Raw genomic sequence first — 12,537 nt, forward strand, 5'->3', positions numbered from 1 at the left:
TTCAAAAGAAAAATCTTCTAATAGAAACTAACTGTTAGCGTCATTTATTGAGACAATGTCACAAATTGTTTTACATTCATACATTACACTTTTTGGAAAGAAAGGCACAAAGTGCACACTGAGAATATTTTTACAAGAACATCAAAAAAGGTAGCAGCTACATAATGCATAATAAAAGGTTGCTAAATATTTCAAGCAAACCGGACAACAAAAGCCCATGTGGACCGTCTCGGAAAAAAGATTCATTATTTAACGACTTGGAGTGACTTGGAGTGACTTGGGATATTACAGCACCACAGCATAAAAGGGAATGCTTCTGTTGACGGTTTAGGAAACATTAACACTGGAGGAAATGGAAAAGGGGTTTTCATTCTAAATACTTTCTATATATAACAAACTTTAAATTGCCCAATGCTTTTACGTCTAAGGATTGTGTGGACTGACCTCTACTAGACCTCAATTTAAGGACTGAAATTAAATACGGAAAATCGAGCAGAATTGTTGTGCATTTTTATAGAGCGTGTCTAAAAGTCCCTTACAATGGTGTACCTGTGGGTGATTTTATATATATATATATATATATATATATATATATATATATATATATATATATATATATATATATATATATATATATATATATATATATTTTGTTATTTGTATAACAGACTCTGTGCTTTGCTAAATATCTGTTGTTATCTTGTGTGTTGCAGTGAAATCCATGGACAAAAGGCTAGTTTGACTGTGGTCAAAGTTGAGCAAGAAGTGTGTACACTCTAAGACATATACATCCACACACTCCTACTGATGTTTGACCTATAAATGTATAACAGAGCCCTTTACATTACATATACTTACTATCAGAAACATCACTGTACAATAGTATTGGCTAGATGGTTGCAGTTAGATGTTGTTTTTTTTAAAAGATTTGTGAAGGTCTAAATAGAGAAAAGCTTTCATGTGATTGCACAATATATAAATTTTACATTATTTACAGCTTTGTTTTGCTTTTCTAGAGGCCTTCCTGATAGCTGAGAGTCAGATGCTCTCTGAACCTCCGGAATACCCCTTGCAACACTTTCCGCCTCTTCACTCTAGCCTTGTATTTTGTTGTTTTGTTTTGTTTTTTTGCAAGCTCTCAGTTTTCTTGTCTGGGTATGCGTCCTGTTTGGCTGAGAACGCTGCTCAATTCACTTAGAAGACTCTGAGGCAATTGTACTGTGCTGCATCCAATCATTGCTTTTTTCAACTGAGGTCGGGTGTGGTTATCAGAATCTGGATGAGGTACAGGTCTACACAGAGTCTGTAGGGATCCTTCGACAGCCATTTTGTCTCTTGACGGTGGATAATTTCCTCCGCTGGAGGCCAAAATTGGTCCTTGTATTGAATTTCGTTTTTGGATCTTAGGCTTAAAACAGCTCTCCAGTACTGGCATTCTATGCAAATGTTCAGCCTCGTTTGAGTTCTTTAACGTCATCTTGTCAGAAGTGACATTGTAGGGCACCATCTTGTTCTCCTGTGAATGAAAGTGAAGAGAATGGTCATGCATGACCGTAATCCTTGGGATCTTAAACCTCTTCCATTATATTATATTGAGAGACATGGAGAAACATGTAATCATTTGATCAACTAAAAGAAAACTCTATAGACTCTAAGCCAGCGTGAAGGTTTTTAGATGCTGACCTCCATGCTGTGTTTGGCTGCTTCAATCACTGAACCCAGGCGAGCAGAAGCATGCTCTCTGCTGCACTGTTGATCTGAGGATTTGCTCTTTTCTTTGCATGTAGGCCATAAGTCTCCTTGATACTATACAAACAAACAAACAAAAAAAAAAAAAGAGAGAAGACGTTATAGCACAAAAGTTATACTTATAGCACAAGTTAAGCCCTGAGGACTTTTTTATAGTGAAAATAAACCATGGAGATAAAAGAAATTCACATGATAATTATAAAAGATTAATTGGGGAGTTATTTTGGCTGAATTTTGCCATTAAGTAGGCCTGTTATATAAATGAGAAGACACTGGTTTGTCACAATGAGTTTAATTAATTAACTTTACTTTCTTTAACAAAAATATGATTGAGGGAAGCATTCTTTTCATTATTTTCATTGTCACATTTTTCCTCTCAACTCCCTATTTAAATGTCTCATCAGTTAGGTTATGTGAGGCACAGGGAGAATACTAAATGATTTAGTGTTTGATGTTTCTACTTTAAAGTGTCCATTTTTCAACGATATAAAGAGTTACAACATTTGGTGTCTCCATGACCTTGGAACTTGGTAATTTTATTGCCCTTAAGCACATTCTTGCTCTTTCATACACTTCACATTGTCAAACCACACTACGGTGGGATATTTAACTTTAGAAATAAAGTTAATAAAAGTTTTGGGGAAAGATTCGAGATGTCTCATTAAGGTCCCAGAGAACTTAACAATTTGAAGATGCCATCAGCAGGTGCAAACAAAATGCATTGCTGGAAATTTGCAGCAATTACAGTGAGTTATGAAATAATGTATTTGATAATCAAAGTTAAATAACCTATTTAATTGGAGCTACACTGATGATTAATGCGTCAGGACTCACTTGACTGTTAGCTGATGGGGGGTTGTATCTGGGTAAAAGGTGGAATTCTCGGCACTGGAAATCTCTGCCCTCAGAGCTTAAACCTAGCAGATGCTCCACAGTATTTTCATAGTCTGTCTGTACCTCATTTGCTGTGGCTTACCAGAGAACTGGAAAACATTACTGGCTTGTTGGAGATTGCAAATATTTGCTCATCACTCAGGCTTCTCATGCTGTGGAGAAGCACTCTCTGCTCTTTCTCTCCAAGAGAGAAAATTTTGTCATGTTCCTAACACAGCTGTTCAGTTGGGGGCAAGTATTAGGACTGGCTACAGCCCTATTCGGATTGGATTAGTTTTACATGGAGAGGTGGTGAACGTCATTATCATGGGTGTATCTCTGGGATTTAAGTCTCCTCCAAATCTGTAATATCAGGACTTTTGTTATGGATTGCATGTCTTTCATATAGACTGTAATATAATTTATGTCACAAATAGTTCTCTAAGAATAGCTGAATTCCTCAGCTATTTAAAGAATCCACAGACAATCCTAATAAAATCCCAAACAATGATACTTGAACCCTTTATTAGGTTAAACAAAAATATTTAGTCAGCAAATGTATTCAGTATTTGAACATATTTCCTGATGTTCACCTTTCTATTTATTTTAGTAGACGTACAGACATTAGTAAAGGTGAAATTAAAAATTTGAAATCTACAGTATTCATGCTTGACTTCATTTTTTTTAGAAATAATTATTTACCATTTTTGATGTGAAGAATTTATTACATTTTACTTAAATTAGTACTTTGGTCTAAGTGGTTTCTGTTGTACTTTTTTTTTTAAAGGCTGTGTTTCTTTGTAGAGCTATACTTACAACCACAGGTAAATTAGTTTGGTTACTAAGTCATGAAATGTAATACAGCCTGAGATCACCCGACCCTGGTATATCCCATGCAAACTGACATGTTGGTAAAGATTTATTATCTTATCATGTGGGAATATATTACTCTTTTTTACATCATCTCTTATCATTTTGTACTGTACCAAAAACGAACGGCCAAGTTAAAAATGCAGAGCAATAAAATCTAAAAGATTTATACAGAGATTACTAATCTAATGTGAAGCATAACTACAGACATACTACTGCAGCTTCAGTTAATATTCACCCCAGAATGGGGGCAACATCAAATTTGGAAGGCGGGGGTTGGGGGGGGCATTCTGTGACATCAATTGTTGTTGGTAGCAGTAGAGCTGGATTGAGTATTTCAGAAACTGTTGATCTCCTTGGAACAGTCTGGAGTTTACACAAAATGGTGCGAAAAACAAAAAACCTCCTGTAAGCAGAGAGACCGTAGGCTGCAACACCTTGTTGATGAGAGAGATCGGACTAGTTTGAGCTGAAGGAGGTAAATCATGACACATTTTTCCCCGTTCTGATGTTTGATTACTGAAAGCTTTCGAGCAACTGCACGATTTCATTCATTATCCTTCTGACATACAGCAAGAAGAGCACAAGTCATTGTCATGCCTGATAGAATGTTAACCACTGAACACACAGAATGCAAATAATTATAAACTCTTCCATATCTTTAACAACACACTAAAACGGTTAAGAAATGAAAAAACAAAACCCACCACAACAACTTTAAGACTTTAATGATGTCAGAACAAATGTGCTGGAACATTTTGCACTGCTACCTGAGCGACCAGCACGCCCTCCTTCCGCTTGCTGAGACAGCTCGTACTTTTCTGTGTGACTCAGCGGCCTCTGATCCTGTTCTTGGCACGTTCATCCTCATTTTAGCAACAGAGGGACTCATCTACCTGTACTCTTACCTATCCACTGTTCCTCTGCTATTGCTATGGGAACCATGCCTTAGGGACTGCGAGTGTGTGAAACAGTAAGACAGAGTCTGAGAGTATCAATTAATCTACTTCCTGGGTTTGCTCCAGCATACACAAAACAGATGTGCTTAAAAAATATATTTAAAAAAAGAAATAATTAAGCACATCTCATCCCCCTTCTTTTTTCTCGGTCTCAATGTTTCAGTCCTTCTTTAACCAGAAATCTGCTGTATGCTTCCTAGAAGGCAAATAAGAGCTCTTTAATTTTTTAATGCTGTATTGCTACTTTGGGACAAAGAAGGAGGACAATAAATTTAAGAAGACTGAGGACGGCAGATAAGACAGAAGCACTAGAGTAGAGAAAGGGGAAACGTCTAAATCTTCGCTAGCCCCTGTGCCAGTGTGTGCCCTCTGCTTCTATTATTAATGCACACTGAGCTGAGTCAGGCCTTTGGTCAGTAGCTGCACTCAGCTGTGGAGAGAAGAGTGTGATGGAGCCGGTGCGATTGTGGCAGTCTACATGACCTTATTTCTGCTAAAAGACTTTTCAGGATAATGTGATTTATGCAGCCAGAGAATGACCTCAAAACTTTCTCTTTATTCATGTACCAATCCCCTTTTTTTCCTTCTTTTAGCAGAAAGGAAACTGCTTCGTTGAAAAATTACCGGATTTTGGTTACTTAAGTCTGCACAGAGGCAAAAAAAAAAAAAAAAATTTCCTTAGAAGTGTAAGAGTCGCTTAATGCACTTACCTTACTTCTGATAATGGCTGTAACCCAGTCCAGCTGTGAATCTTTTCCCTCACAGCAGAAATACCTCATTGACAGAATACATGATCAGGCATTAACTTCATATCTATAGTATTCACCAATAGCTAAAGAAAACTGCAAAATGTTTCCTATCTATTCAAGAGCAGGTGATAAATATAATACAAAATATACATGGACAACAAAGCATCTCAATTCATCTTCATATCACTGACTGTTCAATTAGTCCAAAATTAATTTCTCTTACCATTGCTGTTTTTGTGTGTAAACTGTGAAACCCCAACTGTTGAGAATCAGAGTGAGAGAGAGAGAGTTGGAAAATAACACATAAACCTTTACCCTCCCAGCATTTCACTAAGGCCCACATATCGATTTAAGTCTATTCTCAACTCTTTCCAACAGTCACAGAACTTGACCCCCAGAGGATTGCTTAAGCACTAAGCAACCGTAAAATTCAGCTTAGCTTCCTTTACTGCGGCCTAAATGCGGTTTAAAGAGCTGGTGGGAGGAATAAAAGCTTGGGCTAAAGGAAGGCCTCCATGCTCTTTGCTCTTTGGCAATATTTCAGCACATGATACTAATGGATTCGAAATGTACAGGAAGGCTGTGCTATGCTGTGTATAAAAGCACTTTGCGCTTTCTAGCCAACGGACAGGGCACGGAGAGAGTACAGATCATACAACCTTACGCACTCGTTCTTTGTTTAACTTGTGATGTTTTGTTGACTTTTTGAACAAGTCTGAGATGGTGCCATAAAATGCCAACTTGGTTCCACTTCTGACTATTTTAAAAGTTGTTTTAGACACAGTGTTCCACATATGAACTAAGTTAGATACAGTGAGCGAAAACTGAAGCTCATGAGCAGAATATAATACAATAGATCATCTTGACATATAGTTAGATGATATATAACCAGCGATAGTGATATATAACCACATTTTCTACATCATAACCAGTGGCTCTTATTATGACCAAAGTTTTTTCAGATATTAAATACACAGGAAACTCTTCTGGATGGCATGAGGCAATTGTGAGCTGCCCTTTTTTGATTTAGAGGTTCATTGTTGTCTTTTAATTGATGGACAACACATCTTTTATTGTGTTGCAAGCAACCTTATTCCTGTCAATCTGTAAATTCAGCTGTCTTTCCCCTTTCTGATTTTTTTTCTTTAATGCCACTCGGTATAACCTGGATCAATATTCCCTTTAATCTCTCCTTCTCCGTTCAGTTGCATTTGTCTTCTCCTATCCTATAGGACTGGGAAATGTACTACAATTCCAGACCTACTGTTATCAACCTTCATAGACGAGTTTATGAAAAAATATAACTGGTCGAATAAAATGATTAAAGTAAAAAAAAAAATTAGTGCGTCAGTGTTCCCAGTGAGAAAGGACAAAACGGATCATTTGTACGTGTTAAAACCTAATTACATTTGATCAATTCTGCTATTGTGAGATTTTAAATGTGGTTTTCGGGAGCCTCACCAATCCTTCCTCTGGGGTAGAATTTTGAACTAACAAATCTTTGGCACAAGCATCTGCGACAGCACTGGTCTCCAAGTGATATTAATGAGGACAGAGGCTCACACAAAAATTCTTTGGAATCGATCTTAATCAATCAGATTGTCAGAAACGTGTGTTTCGGATGGCAAAACTAATTCTGAGTAATGTGTTTAATTCTCTGACTTTTGAGCCCCATTTATTTTGCATAAAAATAAATTTGAGAAGCTTTTGTTTTTTTGTTTTTTTTTAAAAAGTTCAGCGAGTTTACCCGTCAAATAATCAGCACTAAACACTTTACTGTAAGATAATTAATTAGAATGCATTAATAAAGATGCTTACTTGCTTGTTGGTTTCAGCTTTTTTCTTATCCCTGAGTAGCACTTCACCGACTCCACAGGAACCTCTCTCTCCGGTTTCGCACTCTGAAGAAAAGATAACATTATTATCTCACTAATTTGACAGAAAATTTAGAAATGCTATTCATAATATAGCACATCTACACTCTGTGCGTCGTGTGATCTCTGACGACGGCGTGGCGTTATATAATTTGTCCATAACTAAGGTAGTGATATAGCTATAAGCTCTAGCTTACTTTGTTGATTATTATCTGGTAGAAAAAAATAAAGCTGTCTTTGCTTGAGGAGATGGCAGTGAAAATGACACCATCATATTTTCCCCAAACCATCATTGTGACAAGTGCTGTAATTTTATCAGACTTGCAATTGTGCATGAGTGACTTACAGAGCTATGTACATGATGTGTATTTTTTTTTTATCTACCCATGTTCATTTGTTTGAAATTAGGAAAATAACACTGCTAGATCCTATATACAGCAGAAAACAAGCCCAAGGGCCTTGTTTAAAATAGCATATGCCAAAAACACTGTAATGTTGCCCAGAAGGTATGTATTTCACACTTAATGAACAACAGACCCCAGACAGAGAAGAGCATAATGATTAAAAAAAAATGAGATCTCTCTTCCTCTCTCTCTCGTTCTCACACACACAAACCTTTTGCCCACTCATTTGCTCAAGAAACTTGAAAAACAAAAGCATCAGAATATCAATTAAATTTGTGCTTCACAGCTGATTTGCACCTTCTTTACTCAGTAATTAGGAGAACATTCTGACACATTATACTAATTAAGAAGAGAACAGCCTACTTTTAAAATGTCTTTACCTGCCTCCCTACACCCACACACACACTTCCTTCCTTCAAATATCAATTATTAACAAACATTGCTGTCTCTGTGAGTCTTTGTGTAGGTGCCCCAGAGGGAGAATAAACCAGAATACGCATGGCGCAAAAATCACACGGAACAAAACAAAGCACAATTTACAAAAGTAGTACTGTTTTAATCACTGTGTTCATTCCATGCAAATGAGGCACAGCTTTGCACCTCGTTTCAAAACACAGAAGCCAATGTTTTATTCCCCCTTAACAACATACTGCAAGTGGGGCAAGCAACCGGCACAGTGCAGCTAATTTCATCCTACTTTTAATCACTAGCTGATCGTAGGGACAGCAAACACTGCTGTTAACTAATGTATGGGAATCAGAGGAGTCAGAGTGGTGACTCTGCAGGCGAACGGAGGAAGAGGGTGAAGCTGCTGATCGTGATCACGATCAAACTGAGGTACTGCAACACTGCTACAGGCACTAAGCACTCCATCAACCTGATCTGCCTGGATCTGGAGTGCAATAAGGTGATAATTAAAATGAGAGAGCAAGAGAGTGCGAGAGAGAGAGAGAGAGAGAGAGAGAGAGAGAGAAATCAAGAAAGAAAATAATATGCCTTCATACAGAAACATGGAGTAAAAAATAGACATACAGAAAGCGTGAGGAAGTCAGTGAGTCAGAAGGTCAGAGAGAGAGCAGAAGAAAAAGAGAATACATGTGAGAATGAGTGAGTGCATGAAGGGAGGAAGAGAATAACGGTATTGAGTAAGTGAGTGAAAGAGAGGGAGGAAGTGGGTGAGAAAGTGAGGAAGGAAGGGAGGGAGGAAGGGAGGGAGGGAGGGAGGGAGGGAGGGAGGAAGAGAGAGTATACAGGGGAAAGAGAAATGGAGAAAGGGAGTGAGTGGGGAGTGAGGGAATGAGTGAGTGAGTGAGTGAGTGAGTAAGGGAGAGAAGGCGAAAAAAAAGGATTTATACTTTTGTGTCTTTATATAGCAGCAGCTTCTTATCCCGCAGTACAAAGTATTTGTCCTGAAACTTGTTCCCAGAAAGCAGTTTGCTGGAGCCATCTTTAAACTTGAGTTGCTCTTCTTTAGTGAAGTCCTTCTGTAATACTAAAAGACAGACAAACCAACACGCACACACACACCCCAGACGACTCTTATAAGTGATCAACATACATCTATGATATGTACTTCACTTCACTATGTTATACGAGGCATATTCTGTATCGTCAATAAATAAGTAAACAAACAAACAATCTGCTAATATGTGCTCATAGCTTTGGCAATCATGCCAACATTAGAAATCAGCCAGTAAAGTGATTAAATGATATTGTTTGTTAAAGTATTATTACTTTGTATGCAAAATGATGTACATTACATTCACTGCAGTTCAATAATGGACTATTACAGGACAAGGTGTGTGTAAGTTTATTATTATTATTAGTTATTGCTAATGTTTGGAAGAGAAGAAGGATGGCCAAAAGCAACCGCTAAATGAGCTTGGCTATAAGGTAGTGAAAGGTTTCACTTAATAGCAGCGGAAGAAATTGGATCATGTAGTTCAGAACATGATGTTAAATTGTCGAATAGATGCCCGAGCTGAAGGGAACTGAACCTGTAATAATGCAGCATGCAGAAATGATGTCTTACTATGGTGGAAAATAAAACTCAGGGGAAAAGATATAGACTCTGGCATTTTCACTAAGTAAATGGCTAAAAGTGGCTACAGTCCCTTGTGTTCAAAGAGGTAAAGAGGCACTACCCAAGTTGGAACGGGACATCTTAGATCCATGAAATTTCTTAATGAGCAGGAAAGCTGAGCTGGGATCCTCTAGTGTGCTCCACTCTAAAACCTGCTCCAGAATCTTCTCTTTGTAGTGTAATGGGCGTTCTGAGAGACACACACACACACACACACACACACACACACACACACACACACACGAGTAAGAGAGTGAGACAAACTCTTTGGAGTCTCAGTGGCTCAAGAGTCTGAAAGGAAGTTTGGAAGTTCCAGGAACACCACACAGCCACTGCAGAGCTCTTGAGCAAGACCCCTAATCCTCAAATGCTCGCTTGTGTCCTTGCATCATATTGGAAGTCACTTTGAGCAGATTTAAATGCAAACCTACTAATTATTTTTCACAGCATAACAAAACAGTATGATCAAGTGCTACAAAGGTTATGTGGCTTGTTATTTTATGCTATATGGTCAAAAGAATGCAGATACCTGACCATCACACCTATACACACAGTGGAACCTCGGCATACGAATTTAATTCGTTCTGGAGGCGTACAAATCGGCATACGAGTTTACGTCCTTATGCCGAGGTTCCACTGTATTGTCAATGCGTCCCAGTACAAAACTATGGCCATTAACAGGGAATTGACCTTTACTTTAATAATCTCTACTCTTCTGGGAAGGCTTTAGTTTATGGATCAGATTATGGCGAATACAATCTCATACAAACCAAAAAAGCCAACAGCAAAACCAAAAACTAATGTGAAAATACATAAAATGGAAAGTGTAGGTTTTTAAAGAACATCATACAGTGCAGAACATTCTGATAAAACAAAGGGCTGTTTACAGTTGGAAATGTGAGCCTAAATAAATGCTTTATTCATTATTTTAGTTAAAGATAAAGTAGTGAGGTTGTTGTGAGGAGAAGACTGCTGTTTCGTGTATTTTTTGAGTTGTAACTCATAGCAGCCTACTCCAATGTTAAATTAAGTCCCTTTAGAAAATGATAGGCAGGTCTAACACCTATAGAAAGTCAGGTTTTTCAGAAGCATAAAATCATTTTCACTAGGCTGACTAGATAAACTAAAAATGACTTTTTTTTATGTGATAGTTATATGATGCTTACTTAGGACTTTCTGTTTTGACTTTCAAATTTCCGAGTTACATTTCATGCTTTGCTGTTGTGTTCTGTTGTCAGGTTTCTGAATTTGCTGCTGTTTTTTTGGTCTGTTGATGTTTCACACTTGTGTGTGCATTTCAGGTCAGATGTTAGTGGGTGGTATCTTTCACAATTTAACTCCAATCTACCACAAAATTAATCTCCTTGACTGTGGTGTTTTTTTTTTTTTTTATATCAGTTAAATCAAACCCTAAAATGCCATCAACAAATTCCATTATTGCAAAAAAAAAAAAAAAAAAATCTATTACAAATTAAAATGCTGTTTTTTTGGCCTCCATGTGCACATAATTACGTAGTGCAAATTTGCAATTATCTTCATCCAATCTGAGTCTGATTAGAAAACACACTCAAGTGCAAAATAGATCCATTATCCCGTCCTAATTTGCAAAAGGGGGTAACATGGTGCATGCTATTGGCAAGTCTGAACCTCCTCTTTCCCCCACCGCCACAATCCCATCAGAGCCAGTTAATAGTTTTTTAACCAAGAGGAAATGATTCTAATAAACTGGCTGAGCACTCCTGTAACATGCAACGTTACAGCTGCTAGACAGCAGAGTGCTGACATATGTTCCTTTGCTTTAATAGGTTGTAAGCGATATGGTGTTAAGAAAGAAGCCGAACTGCTGTACACGTGTGTTTCATACCGAGTTCTCCAGTCTCAATGACCTCAAATGTGGTCCAGAAGTCATATTGGTCTGCCTTTATGCCCTTCATCTCCAGAGTGATGTCAGTCAGCTCGTCAGCGCACACGGTGGGAGAGACCTGACACAACACACAAAGCGTCATCATCATCATCATATACTGACCTTCTTAAATGTGTTAATACTTTGTACTGTGGGATAAAAGCTACTTAAAAGACACAAAAGTATAAATCATTTTTTTCACCTTCTCTCCCTCACTCACTCATTCTCACTCCCCCACTCACTCCCTTTCTCAATTTCTCTTTCCCCTGTATTCTCTCTTTCCCTCTCTCCCTCCCATCCTCACTCACTTCCTCCCTCTCTCATTCACTCACTTACTCAATACCGTTATTCTTTTCCTCCCTTCATGCACTTACTCATTCACACACGTATTCTCTTTTTCTTCTGCTTTCTCTCTGACCTACTGACTCACTGACTTGCTCATGCTCTCTGTATGTCTATTTTTTCTCCACGTTTCTGTATGAAGGTATATTATTTTCTTTCTTGATTTCTTTCTTCCTTATATTCATATTCTCTCTCTCTTTCTCCTATTCTTGCTATGCCTGCACATAAACCTCATCATCCAAAAGAGATATTTTGGGCTATTTTAGTTTTTTTTTTGTTGTTTTTTTTGGTACAGTGGTTAGCATTTCTGCCTCACAGTTCCTGGGATCCTGCTTGGAGTCTTGCATTTTCCTCATGTCTGTGTGGGTTTCTTCCATGTTCTCTGATATTCTACCACCTTCCAATGACATGTAGGTGCACCGGTTTTGTTAAATTAGCACTAGATGGGTGTATGCATTGTGCTCTGTAATAGACTGGTTTCGGACCCCATTGTTCCCAACATAAGCTACAGATCCACCATGACCCTGACCAGGATAAAGCAGCTAGCAGAGATTAAGAATGAACAAAAAGGCAACTTTCCACATGAGGTCCAGCCAAATGTCCCCACAAGATCGAAACTGTTAGATATTCCTATACTTGTGGGGTCATTTGGAACTACACCAAACTATAAAAATGTGTTCCTCTTACACACACAAACACAGTTTGCTGAAATCTGCATCTCTATTAAGTCT

The 12,537-nt window shown here is 37.9% G+C and overlaps 1 protein-coding gene across 2 annotated transcripts in view; it reads right to left on the minus strand.

Annotated features, from left to right (window-relative positions):
- Positions 1-910: 910 nt before the first annotated feature.
- The window catches only part of arap2 (ArfGAP with RhoGAP domain, ankyrin repeat and PH domain 2), an 85,125-nt gene continuing 73,498 nt past the window's right edge, over positions 911-12,537 (minus strand). For both annotated transcript variants that reach the window (XM_058395077.1, XM_058395076.1), the window contains exons 26-33: positions 11,426-11,543; positions 9,623-9,751; positions 8,834-8,970; positions 7,019-7,101; positions 5,424-5,459; positions 5,162-5,225; positions 1,684-1,806; positions 911-1,516 (exon numbers count right to left, since the gene is read on the minus strand). In XM_058395077.1, coding sequence (XP_058251060.1) covers positions 1,139-1,516; positions 1,684-1,806; positions 5,162-5,225; positions 5,424-5,459; positions 7,019-7,101; positions 8,834-8,970; positions 9,623-9,751; positions 11,426-11,543 — 1,068 coding nt within the window. In that variant the 3' untranslated portion in view covers positions 911-1,138. The remainder of the gene's footprint in view (positions 1,517-1,683; positions 1,807-5,161; positions 5,226-5,423; positions 5,460-7,018; positions 7,102-8,833; positions 8,971-9,622; positions 9,752-11,425; positions 11,544-12,537) is intronic.

Source organism: Hemibagrus wyckioides, linkage group LG07, assembly GCF_019097595.1.
Source record: "Hemibagrus wyckioides isolate EC202008001 linkage group LG07, SWU_Hwy_1.0, whole genome shotgun sequence".
Lineage (NCBI taxonomy): Eukaryota > Metazoa > Chordata > Actinopteri > Siluriformes > Bagridae > Hemibagrus > Hemibagrus wyckioides.